The sequence below is a fragment of the Sturnira hondurensis genome, unplaced genomic scaffold, assembly GCF_014824575.4.
Source record: "Sturnira hondurensis isolate 20B ecotype Veracruz unplaced genomic scaffold, ASM1482457v3 Scaffold0008860, whole genome shotgun sequence".
Taxonomy (NCBI): domain Eukaryota; kingdom Metazoa; phylum Chordata; class Mammalia; order Chiroptera; family Phyllostomidae; genus Sturnira; species Sturnira hondurensis.
The window spans coordinates 2159801-2180639 of record NW_028081491.1 but is presented as its reverse complement, the minus strand read 5'-3'; the positions used below and the strand labels follow the sequence as shown (position 1 = coordinate 2180639).

At 43.1% G+C, this 20839-nt stretch overlaps 1 protein-coding gene across 4 annotated transcripts in view; it reads left to right on the top strand.

Annotated features, from left to right (window-relative positions):
- AOPEP (aminopeptidase O (putative)) overlaps positions 1–20839 on the top strand; it is a 426177-nt gene that overhangs the window by 391739 nt on the left and 13599 nt on the right. For 3 of the 4 annotated variants that reach the window (XR_005067928.1, XR_005067927.1, XM_037056214.1), the window contains exon 14: positions 8536–8652. Coding sequence is in view for 1 of the 4 variants with exons in the window: in XM_037056214.1 (XP_036912109.1) it covers positions 8536–8652 (117 nt within the window). In the remaining 3 variants the exon portion in view is untranslated. Of the gene's footprint in view, positions 1–8535; positions 8653–20839 lie in introns of those variants that run through there. The other variant, XR_005067929.1, reaches the window with a different exon arrangement.

Sequence of the window (20839 nt, the reverse complement as noted above, 5' to 3'; positions counted from 1 at the left end):
GAAGAAACATTTCAGTTATTTTACCATTAGTTTTAAAAATATAAGAATCATCTACCACAGCTGTTGTTACAAAGAATGTTTATGAACTGTTTTACGTTGATGTATTTGAATGTGTATATTTGGGGGATTTGAGTTTCGAAATGTGAATCACTTTTATAAATTTTCTTTTAATAGATTTACTGTAAATCAAAATTGTTGATTGATGGCTGTCTTGCAATCACAGGTACTATATTACCCCAGCTTAGTAGATTGGACATTATTACTAACTTGTATCAGCAGGCCTGCTGTAGGTGGCACATGAAATGGGCAAGATTGGGTTTCATTCTTTAAGGAGAGGCCTTAAAAATGTAGATTCTTTTTATGGAAGTTAAAATACAATTTTGTTTGAACTCAGTTATTCTCTTTTTAAATTTTTATTTATTGATCTGAGAGAGAGACATCGCTGTGTTGGCCCACATAGTCACCCACTCACTTCTTGTGTGTGCCCTGACTGGGGTCAAATCTGCAACCTTGGTGTATGGGGACAATACCCTTAACCAACTGAGGAGGAAGGTTCTGTTTTTATTTGTAATATTCTGAAGAGTAATTTTCAGTAAAAGCTTAGTTAGTTTTTTTCCCCATTTGCTAATTAACCACTTGTATTTTAGGGGAAAATTTGTTTAAGAGTTGTATTTTTGTGCATGTGAACATCTTAATTATGTGCATACATACTATAGATCACTTTTCAACAGGAACCTAGGGCTATATGTTACAAAGAATAATTTAATATCGATAGTTATTTGCTAAAAGTATTAAGTTTGTTATATATAATCCCACACAAATCATCTGATTTCGACATAGTGGGGGTAATATAGGAAGTTAGAGAAAAATAGGAAGAAATTCTGAGTTGAATAAAACTACAGTTACTGTTTTTTTCCTTGCAAAAGAAAACTCTGAAAACATTTGCCAGGTTATTTACGTTGTAAATGACAACATAAAAGTCTGAGCATGTGACTATTTGGTGAACTTTATGTATATTTCCAAAGCATTTGGAAAATTTTAAATTCTTTCAATATTTGTGCATTGCTCTCACAGAACTTACGTCATATTTAATGCCTTTAGCTTTTGTCTCTTAGTAGAAGTATTGCAGTCAGAACTTTTGAGGTCTGTTCTTTTGAAACATTACTGTTATGACTAAGAATGGAGAGGCACTGGTATACCAGTGTCTTGGTGCGTACCAATGCCAGGGGTCTGCCTGTAGCTAATGGGACTTGCTTTATTAGAAGCTGGTTTTCACTCAGCACCTCCTCGAGTATGTATTTTAAAAATTTATGAATTTCACTGCTCTTAGATTAGGTCACAGTATCATATCTCTTTATATAGTAGATCTTCCCTCTATTGAGTAAATTTGGGGGGAAATGTTTTTAACATGATTTAAGAAAAATAATTCCACTTGAACTGGAGGCAGGAAAAAAAGAAAAAGGCCAGGTACCTTGTATAGGTTACTCAGAGAAAAAGGTGTTTTGGAGATATATATATATATATATATATATATATACACACATATATGAAGCTATTCACACAAAATTAAGCATAGTCTACATTCTGTTCTTAGCTTTGTACCTCATGTAATAACATTTCTTGCTTTTCTTACCACAGTGCAGAAACAGCTCTATCTCATTCTTTTCAATAGCTGCATAGTATTCCATTATGTGGTTATATACTGTAGCCATGATTTTGACACATAACTAGCTGACAGTTTTCACAGTGAAGGTGTAGTCCTGTGATGCACCTTAAGGGGCCATGAGTTAGTATGTAACTAGAATTTTGAGTTAGAAAATATCACTAGAAGTTAGGAACTCAGCTTCATAAAATATATATTCCTCTTCAGGATTGACACATCAGTTATTTCATATAATTTTATTAACTTAGGTAAGCACATTCATGCTAAAGAAATGAAAACAAGTACATTTAATGGAAAAATACTGCAAATACAAGAAAAGTTTAAAGAACTCTCTGATACTTTCCAGTGTTTCAGATTCTTTAAAAAGCCTGAAACAAGCCCTGCACTGAGCATGCTGCTATTGTTGTGTCGGGTGAATGGGCCAAACTGCTTAGAAATGTATAGTTTCTTTCTCATGAGTGATGGTTTTCTTGAGAAGCATAAAAGTCAGATCAGGAGTGATCTCCCTTTTCTCCCTTGATTATTGGTCTGGCAGATTCCTGGGACGGGGAGGCAAATGTGAACATCCTAAGCATCTCTTATAAAATACTTCAGATTTTTCTATATGAGTGTTTACAAAGATTTTTTTCTCTAAAATGTGTAATATAAACCATTTGTGTACACGGTTATAAGACCCAAATGACATTTTGTGTTGTTTAAATAATATGCTTTGTGTCAGATTGCAAATAGTTTGGGTTAATACTTTTGTAAAATTTGGGGAAATTAACACATGAAAATTTGGCCCTTATAATCTGGAAACATGAGAATAATTTATGCCAGTAAATTATTTCCTATACTGTTTGCTAGGATAGTGTGTCTGTTTTAGTCACTGTGATGTCACTTTTGGAAGCACTGTGACCAAATCATGGCTAAGAAGTTCATTAGTCTTTTTAAACTGTAATTGTTAATCCTGGCTGGTGAGGCTCTTTGGATCATCATCTGGTAGACTGAAAGGTCTCAGGTTCAATTCCTGGTCTGGGCACATGCCTGTGTTGCGGGTTCAGTCCCCTTCAAGGCACTTAACGAAAGGCAACCAACTGATGTTCTCTTCCTCCCATCCCCCTGTCTATAATCAATGAGTATGTCCTCTGGGGAGGCTACTAAATAAATAAGTACTAAAGTGAAATAAACTGTAACTGTCAGAATCATTTCCCCCCCCCAAAAAAGTATGCCTTTTTTCTATGTAAAATGATTTACACGAATATTTGCTTCTGCTTAAATTTTCTTTCTCAAATTTGACTACAGCTATATTCCCTGAAGAATGTTTGATAATCAAAAATAACTAATTCTGTTGGACAGGTGTCTGCCTCTGGATTATTTTAAATTGAGGAAAATTATTTTTATTTCGGATTCTTTTATTGTGTCTTTTGTCAACAAATTAAATTTGTGTCCCCAAAATAATATGAGCTATAATATAGACTTTCATACTTAAATTTGGCAATTCTTTAAATTGCATTAAGTTTTTGCTTCGGTATGTGAAGGATGGTTTTTCTTTTGTAAGATTTGTTTTCAGCTTGTTTTTGGTAGTAGTTTCTGTCATGATATCCTAATTGACAGCCCCGGTTGGGCAGACACTTACCAGTGTACATATTATTGCATAGTTCACTTTTAACACTTAAAGATGTTATTAACAGAGTGACAGATGAAAGGAGCCGGGGAGCCCATGGTCCTTGCTGGTGTCTGGGGAAGGAAGGGTCAGCTCGAGTGCCAGGGTTCTGACACTTTTTAGGACTTTGTGTTTCTTCTGGGTTGTGAAGGAGGAACTCTTTATTTTGAGGACTTTGTCTATTATATCTTAATTTTACCCCATTTTCCAAAATCATTATATGAAGTTTATATAATTTAGACATTTCTACATATTTTACTTTGATTCAGGGCAGTGTCTGAAAGGTTACTTGGTTTAAAGTTTTGTCTGTGTCCTGTAGTCGAAGTTCCTTTGCCCCCAATGGGAAAACAATATGAGTAGTAACTGCTTCTACACCTGTGAACGATGGAGGCACCTGAGGGCGTGGAGTGTGGGTCGGTGTATCTTGGGAGAAGTTGGAAGGAATTTGTTAGTTTGGGGGAAGTCTTACTAAAAAGACATTTTGTATCTATGGGATTACCTTTTTAATCCAAGGGGTAAAGGAAAACTGCTGTCTTTATTGTGTCCCTACACCAGAAAGCCTTCTCTGCCTGTGACTTTGAAAGGTCAGCCTCTTCAGATCTGGTTGGGTCTTGCTTGTTTTGAATTTCAGCCAGCAAGGCCCTAGCATACAGGAGAATTTGGGATTTTTCTCCCTCCCTCATTTCTTCTGTTTTTGTTCAGTGTAAACAGTTCCTGTCGTAGAAACATAGACAAATATAGCAGAGAATGCTTTTCTGGAAGAAGAATGCTCCTTGAGCATTTTTAAACCATTTTTGGGAAGAATTGATCTTTCTGTGTAGTTCAGACAGACTGAAAGAGAGGGAAGCTGTTGCTGTAAATTGAAGTGACATCATGTGTATTTGCCCCCATTGATCCTCTCTTCATCTCCAGCCAGGATGAAAGGAAATGGCATCAGGGAGGAAGCAGCTTCATTTAGGCACAGATCCCAGAGTGATAATGGGGCAATAATAGAACTCACGCCACTGTCAGTTGGAGGCTGCATTAGTCTCAGGCTCCTTCCCGCCTGGGAGCCTCTCAGACTTCCTTCTCGTCTGCATCGCACCAGCTGGACTTTGAGGGAGTGCCCTCCTTTGCTTTGGGAGGCACGCAGAAGTGGGCTCAGACGTTCGTCTGCACGCAGCTCCTTGTATTGGGGCCTCCCTGTGCAAGGTCAGTAGTGAGACGCTTCTGTGACATTTTCTGTGGGAGGTGAGCTGGCCTTTTCTGGTCCTGCTAATGGAAGGAATGGTGAAGGGCCGGAGTTGCATGGGTGGTCCTTTGGGGAGCCAGGAGTGAGTGATGTCCCCGTGACAGCAGTAAGAGGCTTGTGGGAGAGTCCGGGTTTTCTCTTTGTGCTGCTTGTAGACTGGGAGGGTGGGTTTGGAAAATCATGTTTTCTTTCCAAGAGTCTGTGTAGAAACTTTAAAAACCATTCAAAGTTGTGTGGCTTGCTTCAGCTCTTAAGTTGACTGGGGAAAATTACCAGGTAGACTTTTCTTTTTCTTTGTAAATTTCTGGGTTGTTAGCACCTAGGGTATCCTCCCTGTGTAGACCAAGAATCCAAACCTCTAAATTTTTAACAAATATCATTTGTATTTTCTGAGCTACTTTAGCACTCTGTGTGTTTTGTATTCACGTTTTACGGTGTCGTAGAGCTCTCTGTTTCCAGCACCCGCGTGACTTTGGCACCCCATCGCCTTATTTTGTCTGCATGTTGGGGCACATGCATTTTAAAAATACCAACCTGGTTTCCGTATGGAAAAAATAATAACTCTGTCATGAATTCCATGTGTGTGCAAAGGAAAGGACTTTCTCTTCCTGTCACTGTCAAACTATGGCTGTGAGCACTTGTAAGCCCTCAGAAATAAAGGCGGGTTCTTTTTATAATGTTTGAAGGAGCTGCTTTCTGATGAGATAATGCTCTGAAACATGTGCTGTATTTTTCTTAATCCTCCAAAGTATGACTAAAGCCGTATTTGTCTCTCAGTACTGCTGTGTTAAAACACAGTTGGCCTACAAGTCACGTGAAATTTAATTTGCTTTCTGGGGGGGGGGTGGAGTGACCCACACAACACCGCCCACGGCCGCCATGCCAGCTGCCCAGAGCTGCATGCAAGCACATTTGGAGTGTATCTCTCTCTCAGCTGCTTTGCAAACTTTTGGCTTATTACATAGTATATCTTTTTCATTGTAGGGTGGCTTTACAGGGAGTAAATGTTTATTTTATAGAGAGAAATGTACTATATAAAAACGAGCTACTTACCACAATTTGTTTTTAATATCTTATTTACAAGTTCTGTAATCTCATGTAAAAAATTATGTAATGTTTACTTATTTGTGAATGAAAGATGCTAAATTAGTTTTTTGTATGTACTAAAATAGAATTGGATCACTGATTTTCTCGACTTTCTCATTGAACTACATGTTTCCCTAGCAAGTTACAAGAGTTAGAATTAGAATTGAAAGACGGAGGGCTGCAGATTGCTACCTGAGTGAGAGTCACTCACAGGGGCCTATTGGGAAGAGTGGGCCGGACTGACTGACTGCTCTGAGTGTTCCCTGGGGAGGGCTGTCCTCACAGCTGCGCGGAGGGGTTCTGGGCTTCCTCCCCAGGGGAACAGGCCAGCTCTTGCTGCAGAGCAGTCTGGGTGCCTCTGTGCCCAGTAGGTGGGCCTACCTGGCAGGCTGTGTGCACGCCTGCTCTTCACCTCTCTCCAATTAGAGTAAATTAAACTTACTTAAAAACCACAAAGGTTTGACTGCTTCCATTCCACCTCAGCTGTTTATCTTTAGTCAGGGGGCTTAGCTTCAAGTATTTTTCCATTGTGTAAAATTAGGACAAAAACTCTCAGGGATCTTTTCTGAAGATCTGTTATTTCTATGTGCAGGTATGTGAACTTGCTGCTGGAAACTCTGAGAGACAGGTCAAGTATGAATCTAGATATTTTGATAGGTTCACATATTAGTAATCCTTTGATTTTAAACTGGAGTTACATTTATTTGTTAAACCCTGTTAGGGTAAGTTGAGGACCAAGATAGTCTTCCTCAGGGGTTTCTTTCCTCTGTGGGTCTCTTTAGTTTAAGCCAAATCCCAAATGCGAGTTCTAACAATAGGCCTCTTTGTAAGTGTGGGCATATAATAGGGAGATGCTTTTCTTTCTACTCTGTCTTTCCCTGTAATTCTGCAGATTGTTCAACATGATTCCTGCTGTTTTTAGTTAGTGAATCAGGCCTCCACCCCAGCCGATGGGTGTTCTGTCTTGTGTCAGGCTTGCCCGCCACAGGCTGTCTTCCTGCATCCATTGTGGTCTCAGCATTTGAGATGCTGCCCTGAGGGTGGCAGCTACCAGTTTTGAGAGTGCTTGGGGGTGTGTGGGGCTGGGTGGCCAGTCTGGGGCCCTCCTTCCCCACCCCTGTAGAGGCAGGTGAGCTGTTGCTCCATGGGTGCCCAGGCCAGACCACCTTGGGGTGGGTGCTGTGTGGAACATGCTTGGGAAGGGCTGGGTTGGGTGGGAAGAGACCCTCATGGAGAAAGGGCAGGCTCTGTTAAGAAGCTGGAGGACAGTCGGGGAGTTGACTAGGGGACTGAAGGAGGTGCCCGGGGCAGACTGAAGGCTTAGCCTCCATCAGTGAAGGACCCCTCTGGGAACTCAGGGAAGAAAGGTCCCGAGAAAGGAGACTGCAGGGCAAAATGGACAGGCAGGAGAGCCCCTGGAGCCTGCAGTGGAGCTCCTGTGATGCACAGGGGAGGGCTCATGGTGTGACTAGGTGAGGCGGTTCTCTGGAGGGTGGTGGTCCTGGATGTGTCCTGTTTTATAAAACAGATTTCTCTTAAAATTATTAAAGTAGGCTCATGTGTCTGAAACTGCAGAAATTGGAAAACTTGCAGTTTTGTTTCTAATTGCTACTTAGTAATTATGTTTAACGCATCTTTTAGGCACAGGACTCCTATGAAAGGAGGTTGTGCTAGTTGTTCCCTAAGTCCCTGTGGAGAGCTGCTTGGGGCTGTGCAGGCTGAGAGCCTCTGTTTTATCTGAAGGCACTGGCTTTCCTGTCAGCCTGAGAAGACCCACAGGACTCTTAGATGCATGGAAGGATGTTGTAAAATAAAAATGCCTAAGAATCAAGGGATGTGCCTCTGTGTCTCTGTAGGGGAGCGGGGTTATATGAGACCTTAGAAGGGTAAGGTGAGGGCATACAAGAAATGCTGTCTTTGGGGAATGATGCGGTTTGCCCAGTTTCCCTCCATGTGCGTTCCAGGAAAGTGTGTGGGGTGGACGCAAGCAGAGTGCACACACACGGCAGCAAAGTAAGGAGGGATAGGGAGAGAACCCAGTGATTTTTTTAAAACTTTCTTTGAGAATAACAGAAAGTAGGGATGAGAATCATAGGTGTTCTTATGAATGTTCCATTGGCCTAGTATTGACTTGCAGGCTTGTAAATTTGGGTTTATTGACAAGGATTTTCAGGGCACATGTAGTGAAGGAGAAAAGCTAAATATAGAGAGGAGTGGAATTCATAGTAATAATTCTAAAGCCTTTATTTTAGAATAAGTATTTTTTCAGTTCCTACAAGATGTATCTTGAATGTATTTTTTCCTCCTGTACAGTTTGCAAGTACTGTCTGTTCTAGGGGCTGAATTAGGCACTGAGGTGCAATAATGAAAAAGACAGATGTTTTAAGTTCTTGGATTTCAAAAATATTTGTTCATAAAATGTTCATTATTTTTGTACCGTATGAAAACACCCTCTTCTCTTTGCCCCTTCCCCCCACCCCACCCCCCATTTTTTTAACCTGTCCTGTATGGAAACTTAGGAATATGAGTGACTCTGTGTGTAATCATGTTTATAGCATTGTTTAATTTTTAATAGAATTACATATAAACCTATAATTTTTATAAGAGAGGGTCTGTGAGACATGGTTCTTGTTTCATTACATGCTCTTTATTTCTTGGTGTACATTTTCAAGGTTCACGTGGTAAGGAAGGGAATCTGAAAGCAGCTTACTTCTGCTAAATTTTCATGCCTAAGACCAGATGGTTTCTTGGGTCTTTGTGTAGGTTAAACAGCACGGTCATTCTCTGTTGCAGACATCTGCCAAAGTATCCAGGTTACTCTGGATTTGCTGTCTTTCTGCTCTAACTGGTTGGGTTTGATTTCTTGTAAGCGGAATGGCATTTTCACTGGCTCTTTCGTTTTTCCCTCAGCTACTTCCAGACCAGCTGGTCTTGCTTCTGGAGCATCTCTTGGAGCAGAAGACCCTGAACCCCAAAACTTTACACAGCCTCGAAAGGACATACCACCTCCCCCAACAGGATGCTGAGGTAACGGGGAACACCCTCCGAGTTTTAACAGTGAGGCCCTTGCTGTTGTGAGGAATGGTGGCCCCATAGCTTCCCAAACCGTGACTGCTCTTTCCATTAGCAGTTCCCTGTGCTGTGAGCTGTGAGCTGTGAGTGAAGAGCAGTCCTTCCAGCCAAGTAGAAGCTGCTCTCCCGGTTGTACCCCACCAGCAAGGGCCCGGGAATCTGCTCGTTTGTTACTAGGGCAGTTTGAGATCCTTAGTCCCTTTTCCTTTTTAAATCATAAAGGTGGACACAAGTTTTCTAAAGGAATGAAGAGGCAGAGTAGAAGTGCTTTTGAATTGTAAGCTCAGGAGGGTCACCTTGTGCAGGGTGGTGGCGCCATCCTGCTGCATTAAGGAAACTTGGCTCTGATGTGTCAGAGCTTCTTGGTCGGATTCAGTTCAGATGGGAAAGGAGCCATGCGTGGCGGAAATGAAAACTAAACCAAACAGCCATAGTTGGAAAAGCAAAATTGGATGCTTATGGGAAAGCAATAGGATGTGGTTCTTAATATCTTTTAGCTTGTTGTAAAGGATGCAGTGCGAATCCTAAAATGAGTGTCAGAGGTTTTTTATTTGTGTTCAGGGATTGACTGGTAGAGTTGGGGGGGGGAGGGGTAGGGCTGAGCAATGGGCAGAAAGGTGGGACAACTGTAACCGAACAACAATAATTTAAAAAATAAAATGTGAAATACACATTTAAAAAAATAAAATATTACATGTTATTGTATTTTAGTCATCTTAAGAAAAAATCAAGCGCACAATCAAAAATAGAAAAGCTCTTTTATGTAAAACTCCTAAAATGCAAGTAAGTTTGGTTTGTGTTCAGTTGGAAGTAACTGAACGTTTAAAAACGGCGCAGTTTGCTGCGGCGGCGGCAGGCGGGCGCATGGGGCTCCTGGGCGCTGAGCTGTGGCTGTTTTGAATGGAGATGTGCTGAGTGTGAAATGCACAGTGGATACTGAAGACGTGGTATAAAAACAAAATATCTCAATAATTGCTTCTCATTAAAATGTCAAAATGGTATTTCAGATACATTGGGTTGAATAAAATACTATTGAAATTAATTTCACAATCATTAAGTGAAATAAATGGGGAAAAAAGGCAGTTTACTATTAGATGAAAAGGTAACGTGGGCATTGTTTTACATTTTAAAGCTGCATAAATTCAGGAGTTTATTGAAAAGTTTCAGAGAATTCAGAGAAGACACACACAGTTTTTTACCCACCTGAGCGTAGATCAGAAGTGCGACTGTTGCTATTTATTTCAGGTTTTATAGTTTTGTTTATAGGTGTTTCCAAATGCCAGGCTGTTATTTTTAATTGGTGTTTAAAGATGTTTCTATTTATGTTCATAAGGTTAAGTTTTAACCAGAGCTGAATACCACTGAAATAAATGCCAGGCCCTTTGACGGACAGTGGGCAGAGGCTGGCCGGAGGATCAGAGCAGGCACCTGTCACTCCCTGTCCGGAAGCCACAGGGTGGTGGACACTATTTGCTCCCCTTCCTTTTGGCATAAAACACATTGTGTTCTTAGCTTACAGCCCGGCTTAGTAGTTGTATATAGCCTCTTAAACCTGTGAGGCAACAAACAGCAAGTGCAAACGTGTGAGTGTGTCGGGTGCGAGGATGAGGGTCAGCAAACTTTTTCTGTAAAGGAACAGGTAGTTAATATTTCATGGTATTTGGTTTCTGCCCCAACTATTCACCTGTGCTGTTGCAGCGTGAATGCTGCCATCCAGACAGCTCGTGAGTGAACAGACGTTTGCTGTGCTTCAGTGGAACCGTTTATGGACCCTGAAACTTGAATTTCATGTACTTAATCACGTCTCAAGATAATTCTTCTTGTTTTTGTTGTTCCTTCAAACTATTCTAAAACATATACAACACTCTTAGCCGGGGCTAATTTGGTCTGCCCTGTGTGGGGTTCATTGACCCCTGGGTTGGGGTGCGATGGGCAGGGGCCAGGCCAAGGAGGGCCTGGAGGTCTTGGGCCCCCCTGGGATTTTATTCTAACAGTGTGCCTCCTCCCCTGGCTCTCTTGTCCTGGTGTGTAGTTTGTTACTGTGACAGCTTAGCTCACTGATGTTTCTCTGAAATGTCACTCAGAACCAGAAAAGCAACAGGATTTTGGCCAGTGTTTTCTAGAAACTTTATTAGTTAAGTGTGATTTATTGTGACCAAATTAGCAGGCATTTAGTTGAATAACTGTCTGCCCTTATTTTAAGTGACAGAGCATTTCATGGAAGAAAGATTTTTGGTGCATAAGTGTTGAGGATTTTGATGTCATTTTTAGTTCTTCTCCTTGACCTAAACAAATAAGGGTAGTCTCTCTCAGTCATAATCAGGGCTTTTATTTATTTATTTTTATTATTATTTTTTAGATTTTATTTATTTTTATAGAGGGGAGGAGAAGGAGAAAGAGGGAGAGAACCATTGACATAATAGAGAAACATCAATTGGTAGCCTCTCATATGTACCCCGACAAGGGACCCAACCCACAACCCAGGCGTGTGCCCCGACTGAGAATCAAACGAGCAACCTTTTGCTTTGCAGGGCAGTGCCCAACCAACTGAGCAGTGCCACTCAGGGCAGGGCTTTTAAATACGTAACAGATAGCAAGCACTTGATAGCTGGCCAGAGGTCCTGGAGTGTGGCTGTTGTGTATGGAGCATCCCTGTGGGAAATGCTCTAGTGGTATTTCCTGGCTAGGAGCAGTGCGAGCTAGAGCTCTGATGCTCTGTGTTCAAGGTGCTGCCCCAGGCCCCTTGACCACAGTGCTAAACTAGATGTCTGCAGAGAAACTTCAGCACAGAGCAGGGAGGCTCATGACTTGGGGTGGAGGGGTATTCCTCTATTTCTAAGAGGTAGAGAAAAGCTCTTCTCACCGTTCTTTGGACTGGCATTTTTTTCCTGAAAGCGTGTACGCATTTAAAGTCACGCTTGGAGAAGGTGAGCCAAGTATTTCATCTATTTCAAACAAGCCTGGTGAGCCTCATTTAAGCTGAGTCTTTGCTGCTTATTCCCTGGTTGCTCAGTTTGCTGCGAAACTCACACTGGCATCACACCAGAGTCCCAGCTGTGTCAGAAGCCTGTCCCAGCACTAATCAGAGCCCTCTCTGTTCAGCACTTGCTTTAGCTTCTTTTCTATCATACCTTTTATCCCTTCCCTCTTTCCTTCCCTTTGTGTGGGTGAACAAGGTACAGCTATGCTGGGAAGTTTATTATTAATTATCTTCATGTAGCTCAGTAGTTGTATTACTTGTGTTGCTTCTGTGTTTCGATCATGGTCACAGGATGTGCAGTCTGTGGGTCAGGGTTTCTGAACGTGGCGCCTGGTCTGATCTTGCCTACCAGCTTACTCTCCTCACATCAAGGTGTGGTAGCTTCCATGGCCCCTGTCCTCCATGTGGTGGCATCATGAGTGTGACTCCCCAGGCCTTCTCTAGGGGAAGGGATACCACATGTTCAGAATCTTAAAGGAAAAGTGCACAAGGACAAATAGAGGGAGAAGCCGGCCCATTTGCAGCCTTGCCTGCTACTCCTGTTTATGCCGTCTGAAAAGTGGGCACTGGTGGGAGTGCTGCCTTCCTTGGCCTTGAAAGGAACTCTAACGGGAGTCACTATCTTTGACATCCTGAGTTAAATATACCACTAACCATATGCTGGCTACTTCAGCCAGGATGGAAAACTTAGTTCACAGAAATGTTTACCTTCAGTATTCGAGCATTATTGGCTCAAATAAAGAGCCATAAAAGTTTAAAAATGTGTTGGATGACTGATTCCTAAAAGATATTTCTTAAGATCCCATTTTAAGTAATGAAGTTTCTGCCCTCTACAGCAGGTCTCCAAAGCTGTAAAAACAGCTGCGTGATAGTAAGGCAGAGCTACGGAACGTGGCTCTGTGGGCGTTCTGCCCAAGAGCCCACAGCTGACCTTGAAGCAACTTTATTTCTACAGACTACAGCTGAGCACTTCAAAACTGGGGATGCAACTCAAGTTTTGGAAAGTCAGAAATAGCTACTCACTGTCTTAGCTGTCTTAGATGGCAGTGGTGGACGTTAGAAGGTCCCTGTGCTGGCTTGCTCTGCTCTGATGTTTCAACTGGTAGATTGGGCAAGAAAATTAATTTTCTGGGGGAGGCCATTACTAGCTCATCCTCCGACTGTATCTGGGGAAGACTGTGAGGCCTCCCTGGTCAGATTGGAGTGGAAAGTATGGACATCGTGTCTCTGCCTTTCCTCTAGTCTTCAGGGCGCTGCCCTCTGGCTGGCCCCACGGGAAGAGAACAGCAGTTGTGTGTGTGCCTGTGAGCAGCTCTTCCACGTTGTGATTTGACAAAGCTCCCAGGCTGAGCGCCCAGTGTGCTCCCAGCCATTGACTTTGCAGCAAACCGGAAGGCTGGTGACCACAGACAAGTTGCCGCCCTCCCGGGGCCGCCTTTGCCTTGCCTGCTCGCCTGCACAGGACCACCGAAACTAGGTTGTTGGCATCCTGGCTTTGTGACCACGGCCAAGTGGCAGACAGTGTTTCATGAAAGTATCTTTACTCCTAAATTTTCTATTATTTTCTGTTACCTTTTAAAAATGTGCACTGTGATGTGGTAAATTGATTTTAAAATGCCCTAATGGGCTGCACTCCACAGTTCGAAAAATGCCATAAACCCCTTCTTCACAGGGTTCTTACCAACATGACCTGGGAAGCTGTCGGTGAGTGTCAGTGGTCTTGATGTGTAGTTGCTGTTGAGGGGTCCCCATCTGTCATTTGGTGTGAAATGGACAATTTTTTTAGTTGATCTTGGTCTTCTAATCTGTCAGGACTGACAGGGAGAAAGAAAGAGAAGTAGTATAATCTACACAACTGTGAGGAGCTCCTAAGTGTCTGCTTAAAGAATTTTTGACATTGGGGCTTCATGGGATTGCAGTGGGGACCTTGTTCTGACATTTGGACTGGATGGATGACTGTCTGCGGGGGTGGGGGACTGTGTGGTGTGCTATAAGACGTTTAACATAGCTGGTGTTTTCCCATGAGATGCTGGTAGCAACACCCCCAGTTTTAGCGATCGGAAATGTCTCCAGACATTGCCCAATGTCCTGTGGGGCCAAGCCACTCGAGTTAAGAATCATTGCTTCACAGCAGCAACTGATTCACAAAAGGCAGCTTTTTCATCTCCTCTAATAGTGCCTGGCAGAGGGTTACGGCACCCAGTGAGGTAGCCGGTTGATGGCAGTGAGAGGCCCCCCCTCACCAGCTGTGCTCCACAGAACATAACCTTGGGAGAAGTGAAAGCACTCGGGGGGGGGGGGGGGGGGGGGGGNCAAACCTGTTCTACTGCTAGTACACAGACAGCCGTGCCAGTGCAGGCTGTTTTCCGCTCTGAAAAGGACACTTCAAGGTTGACTGCAAATGGAAAAACATCCAGCCTTGCCTGCCTTTTCCCACCTCACTGCCTTTTCCCTGGCTCTGGCTGCAGAGCTTTTGGAAACCCTGTAAAATGGCCACCTTCCATGGTGGGTTTTACATACGCGGCGGGGGGGGGGGGGGGGGGCGGGCCGCGCCTNGGCGCAGCACATCGTGGATTTCAGTGCATTGTCTGTAAGGGAATGCACTGTTTGCTTGAGAAGAAAACACTACAGCATTTATTTGAAGTCCGGAGGTGGAAGGTGTGATTCCCGGAATGCAGTGGCCTGACGGCTCTGCTGCTCATTTCTGCATTTCATTTGGGCCAAAAGCATGGTTCCTGTGAATTGAGTACATTTCATGATCCACAGACATCTGGAGTGAGTGGCATATTGAAAGGGCAGAGAAGAGAGGTTTAGCCAGGCTTCACGTCTCTGAATTCTGAAATTGATCAGCACCTATGATTCTGTTCGTTCGTTCCTTTCATGATTCGCCTCCTTCCATTAAGGGTGTCGGGGCCTGTTCCCTGCCACTGGGAGCTCTGCTCCCCATTCTCCCCAGTTCTTTGCAGTAGCATCCAGCTACAAAGTAAACACAAACATTGTCATTTTGCCTTTTTCACAGGAGAGTTTAGAGGGCAGGTGTTGTCTCAGGCTCTGTTGCCACTGCAGGAGGCTCACCAGTTTCTGCTCAGTAAAATGCCTTGTACTGAATTCATGCCTCCTTCCTGTTTGGTCCTGCTCGGTGCGGGATCTTAGGGCATAGAGGCAGAAACTGTCCTTGATGATGTCGGGTTGTCTAGTCTTGGTGTGTGAGGGTCGCCGGTGGGGACCAGCGGACTGTGCGAGGAGCCGGGGTGGGAGCACCCCTGCCACCTGTCAGCACTGCCCCAGTGTCCAAGTCTCTTCCTCTCCCCTTCGCCTCCCCCTCCCCGAGACCTCCCTGGTGTCACCCGGTGTTGTCAAGAGGCACCTTCCCGAGCTGTGAGGCAGGTTTTCAAATTGAATATAAAACGGAGACCATTGTGGAGGCTCCAGAGTAGTCAGTGGCAGTTAGTGAAGTGGTTCTCCAGGGTGAGGTAGATATGAGGGCCCGGAGGGGTAGGGCCCTCAGGAAGGCAGCTGGACATCTACCATGCCCAGCAGTGGGCCCTTTGTCACAGCTTCTTCACAGGACCAAGGAGTCTAGCTCGCTGGCTCCTTGACATGGTCGGGCTCAGGTTGCAAATCAAGCAGTCAAATGCTGATGAATCTGAACTTCAGTATGTGAGCTATAAATAGCATGACTTTATATTCATTTTTTTCAAAGCCAGCACAGTACTTGCAAGGGGCACAACTGCCCCTTCGACATGGCATTGCAATTCCTTTGCTGGAGTTTGGAAGCAGAGTCCCAGGAGTGGATTGGAAAAAGGGATTAGGGTATTTTCTTTAGTTGCTTTAAACGTGTCCGTCTTTTTAAACCATGTGCCTTTAATAATGTGGGAAAGAACAGAGCTTTTTATATACTGTGTTTTTTACCATGTAAAACATGCAGTTTTTTGCCCAAATTTTTGAGGGAAAAATAAGGATGCACCTTATATGTGGGTATACCTGAAATAACTTTTATCTGTTCTTGTGTTTTGTAATTACTTGTTATATAAAATTTCTCGTACCTTGATATGTTCAAAAATAAGTGGCAATTCCTTTGTAATAAATATAAAAAATAAGTATATAAATGTAAATAAATAAAAAATTGAATTAAAAATTTAAAAGACTTTTTTCCTGAAAGTTTGGGCCAAAAAACATTAGTTAACATTATGCAAAGCAAAAGACAGTAATTTTCTAGTTACATTTGTGTATTATTTTCTTTGTTGTATTTGGTTTATGAAACAATGTTTTGGAAGATTTCCTTTGAAAAAGATATCTCAAGGTATTTCTTTCTTTGAGTTTTCTTTGTTACTCACTTTGGTACCCTTAGAACTTTTCTGTGGACACCTTTCAAAAAAGTCTCCTCTGCTATACTATGATAAAGAGATTTTTCAAAAACGGATAATGACAGTGAAAAACTGTCATCTTTTAGATCAATATTCTGCACTTGTCCCGAGGCCAGGGATTGTGTTTATTTACCTTAAATCGTTACAGCATGTTGTAGCTGGTCAGATGTTTGTTAGATAATAAAGGGGAAAAAAATGAGCCTTGGTTGGCCAAATCTGCCTGATTGTTCTTAAAAGGACCTATTAAATAAACAGTTGTAATCAATTCAAAATATTTAGAGTTTGTAAATAAAAGGAAGAAGCATGTAATACATGGACTTTTAGTTACAGGTTCAGCCAGACTTTATTTGAAAAGTTCCTGGTCCCCAGTTATCCTTTGCCATTTGCTTCTGCTGTGTGTCCCCCAGGCTGTAGACTTTCTCAGCAGGGTACAGAGATGTGCGTGTTTCCTGGGCTGTCAGTCACATCACCCTGATGCTCTTCTTTCTGAATAGCCCCCAAATCAGCTACATCTCATGTTCATTTTGTCTTTAAAGGTCTTAAGGGTGAAATCAACGCATGGGGTTTTATCGGTGCTTCTGGCTTTTTAAATTTTTTTAAATTTATTGATTTTTAAAGAGAGGGCGGGACAAGAGAGAGGAAAACATCAATTTGTTGTTCCACTTATTTATTCACTCATTAGTTGATTCTTATGTGTGCCCTGACAGGGGGTTGAACCTGCAACCTTGGTGTATGGGGATGATGCTCCGACTGTCTGAATTACCTGACCTGGGCACTTCTGACTTTTTTATGCCTCCATCAACAGTTTAAATATTTTTGTATTAGATTTCTGTACTAAAATCCATGACATGCCTTGGATGCCCTCAAGTAGAGGTCTCACTTTTGCCAAAATGCTCAAACCTCTTTCCAGATTGCTTTCTTCCCTCTAGTGCCTCCCTGCACACCTTTTTCTGCCCTCTAGTTCCGCGTGCACCAGGATTGGAGAGTTCGGTCTGTCTGGCCTTGGAGCTGTGCGGCCAGCCAGCAGACTGCGAGGGAATGGACTCTGCCTGCAGGGACCGCAGCTCTCTAGTGGTCCCACACATTCCCCGGCAGCTTGTGCCTCTTACGTGGGAATGTTTGTGCTGGTGCCTGAGAGCAAAAAAAAAGGGGGGGGGCAATTACATTGGATTCAGAATTTTTTAAGAATGAAAGGACACCTATTTATGTGCAAATGACACTATTTTGTTTGTATATCAGGGTATGAAAATTTAAAGGTCAACTGAACTTACCAGGTGGCACTAAAAATGAATTTTAGGCTGCTTGATCTGCATCATGTTGCTTTGCTGCAGCTTTGAGCCACACAGAACTTGGCTCCATAGACCAGCTGGTCCTGCCCACCTTGGTCGGAGCCAGTGCTCAGGCTGAGCACAGGAAGTCTGCGGGCACTGGGGGGGCTACTGGCCAGTGAGCAGCAACCCGGAGTGGGCTCAGCTGCCAGGGCACCAGGTGGTTTCCTTGGGAATGGACTCCGTATGGTAAATAGTGCCCTTTGTGTTCCCCTGCCTGTCTCTTGGGTTACGTTTAAAAACATTTTTGAGAAATAATTCACACACCATACAGTACACCCGTATATTCACATAGTTTATCATCACCAAATTCGGTTGAACATTTTCATCATCCCCAAAAGAAATCCCATTCCCTTTAGTTGTCATTTTCATCTGTCCCCAGCCCCACCACCCAGTCGTAGGCCCCCACACCAGGCTTTCTATCTCTATAGTTCGCCTATTCTGGGCTTCTTATAAATGGAACCACATACAGTACAGTGACCTTTGTGACTGGATTCTTTTTGATTAAATTGTATGTTGCATAGTGATCCATGTTTTAGCATATTATCAGTACACCATTTTATTTAACATCAGATATTTTCAGTTTTATTGATAAACCACACCTGTCTGTTCATTCATCAGTTGATGGACATTTGGTTGGTTTCCACTTTGAGGCTCTGTGTTGTATAATGCCGCTGTGAACGCTGCAGTGCAGATGTTCTTGTGTGGATGTGTGTTTTCACTTCACTTCTCTGTACCCAGGAGTGGATTGCTGGGTCATGTGCTAACTTATTGAACCTTTCGAGGAACTGCCAGACTTTTCCAAAGTTACGGCATCGTTTTACATTCTCCCAGAAGTGGGTGAGGGGTCCAGTTTTTCTTCATCCTTGCTAACGTTTGTTACTCTCTTTTATTTTTGCCATCTCCCTGGGTATGAAGGAGTAACTCATTGTAGTTTTGATTTCCATTTCCCTGGCAACATCATGTTGAACATCTTTTCATGTGCTTATTGGCTATTTTTATGAATCTTTAGAGGAATGTCTAATCAGATCTTTTGCTTTTATTTTATTTATTTTTTATTTTAATTGTTCAAGTACAGTTTTCTGCCTTTTATCCCCATCCCAGCCCACCCCCCCCCCCAACCCTCCCCACCTCCCTCCTGTTTCCACCCCCCCTTGTTTTTGTCCATGTGTCCTTTATACGTGGTCTTGCAAACCGTTTCCCTTTTCTCCTGAAGTTCCGTCCCCTCTCCCCTCTGGTCCCTGTCAGCCTGTTCTCTATTTCAGTGTCTTTGGTTATATTTTGCTTACGTGTTCGTTTTGTTGACTAGGCTCCTGTTAAAGGTGAGACCATATGGTAGTTGTCTTTCACCACCTGGCTTATTTCGCTTAGCATAATGTTTTGATTTTAGATAAAATATTTTGATTGGTTATTAGTCTTTTTATTACTGAGTTATAGTAGTTCTTTTTATATTTTAGATATATAAGTCTCTGATCAGGTATATGATTTGCAAAAATATTCTCTCTGTGGGTTGTCTTTTCACTTTCTTGATGGTGTCCTATGGAGCACAGAAGTTTCAATTTTGATAAAAATAATTTATCTACTTTTTTCTTTTTTCCTTCTGTGTTTGGTCAAATCTAGCAACCTGTTGCACAGTTCAGGATCTGGAAGATTTATGTCTATGTCTTCTGTAAGAATTTTACAGTTTTAGTTCTTACATTGAAGTCTTGGGGTTTATTTTTACAAGTCCATTTCTCTAGCTCTGACAGAGAAGGATTTTGGAAGAAATGGCCATTAAGAAGGGGAGGATGAGTTCTCATGGGACATATGGTGCGACTAGAAACTGGGTTGAGGGTGCCCTGCCCAGTAACAGGTGTCTGTTCACCGTTCCGCTCTCAGTGGACGTGGGCCCTTCTTCGGGGGTCTTGTGACCACACCTCCACCCCACCCCCAGTTCCCTCACCACACCATTACATCCTTTTGAGACATTTGTCACCAGCATCGGTGTCTGCATGTGCCATTTACTGAATTCTTTCAGACTTCCTATTGAACTATAAGCCCCAAGAGGGCCTCTTGGTTTTATTTCTCCTCAGTACCTAGTACTTTTTGGAGAATGACTTTTCCTGGATCTCCAGTATTCTGGAGTAGCAGCCGCCGGTGTCTTCCCCAGCAGGGTGACGAGTAACTGTAGCCCTGGTGAAACCACTGCCACAGAGGGCGAGCCTCTGGCAGCCCGGGCGAGGACTCCAGTGTCAGGTCCGCCTCTGAGGAGAGCAGGGGGAGGCGTGGGGTCCTTTCTGAGCTTGTTGGAGGGGGAACCCATGCTCACCTCTCTTAACAGTCAAACTCCCTTTTCCAGCAAATGCCTCGTGTCATCTGTCACGAACTGTGGAATGAGATGGAATGTGTTATTTCCTAACTACAGAATTATATATTGGAATGTATTGCTGCTGTTAGTGCCATATTTCAAGGTGGCCCCATCGTGGGCTCCAGAGTTCTGCTCTCTGGAGGCAGCTGACTTTAATGGTGTAACTGTCCTTACATGGGATGGTATCTCCACAGGAGAAGGAAGACAGGTCAGAATTTGCCAAGAGAAGGTACTTGGCGACATGTGTCATTGCACCTGACTCTCGCTGTCATTCTCCGTGCACTTGCATGTGTGAAATGTGGTGATTCTAGGAGGCTGGTGCCGCAGCTCTGGTCATAACTGGTTATAAACGGCCTGCAGGTGAGAGCTTTAGGGCCTGACTCCAACAAGGTTAATACGTGTCCTTGAAAAAGGGCTGAGGACCTCCGATGCCTCATTTGTTGTCTTAACCCCAGGCCTTGGGGATTTATTAACCTGGCTTGGTGACTGCAAATGAGTAACTTAGTTTCCTTTAGTTAAAAAAAGGTTACAATTGCAGTCCTTTAAGCATAAGAACCAGTACAGTGAGAGAGAAAACAAAAAATGCTACAATCGAAAGACAAATGCGGACATCTGGACATGACAGCCATCTAGCCAGCAGTTGTTTGGTCTTTTCTCAGGAGGATGAGCAGAGGAGGTGTCCTGGGCATCGTAGATGCCTAAACAAAACGCGTGCTGGACATCTGTCTCAGGGCTGCCCTCTCTGTCCTGCGCTGCCAGGCAGGCTTCCCTTACCAACAGTAAACCCACTTTAAGGCAAAGGTAAATCTAATTTAAGGACACAAATTAAAAAGCAGGTCTTTTTACTGCAGGGTTAGACTTACTAACTCACAAAAGCCATGAGCCTTGGACCTGCTGTTTACAGATATAAAATGGAGCTCTAAATGAGGTCTAATGGGCTTCCCAGATCATGGTCCCTGGACAGATTTTTGTTTTCTCTTCAGCAGTAAATTTTGAAATCAGAAGGACTAAGAAAGGTGCTTCCTGTCATAAATAGGATGGGTGGCATTTTTCAAAGCATTTTACAACTTCCAGCTATACATTACAATCTCAGAGTAGCTGACAAGCATTCTGAGTTTTT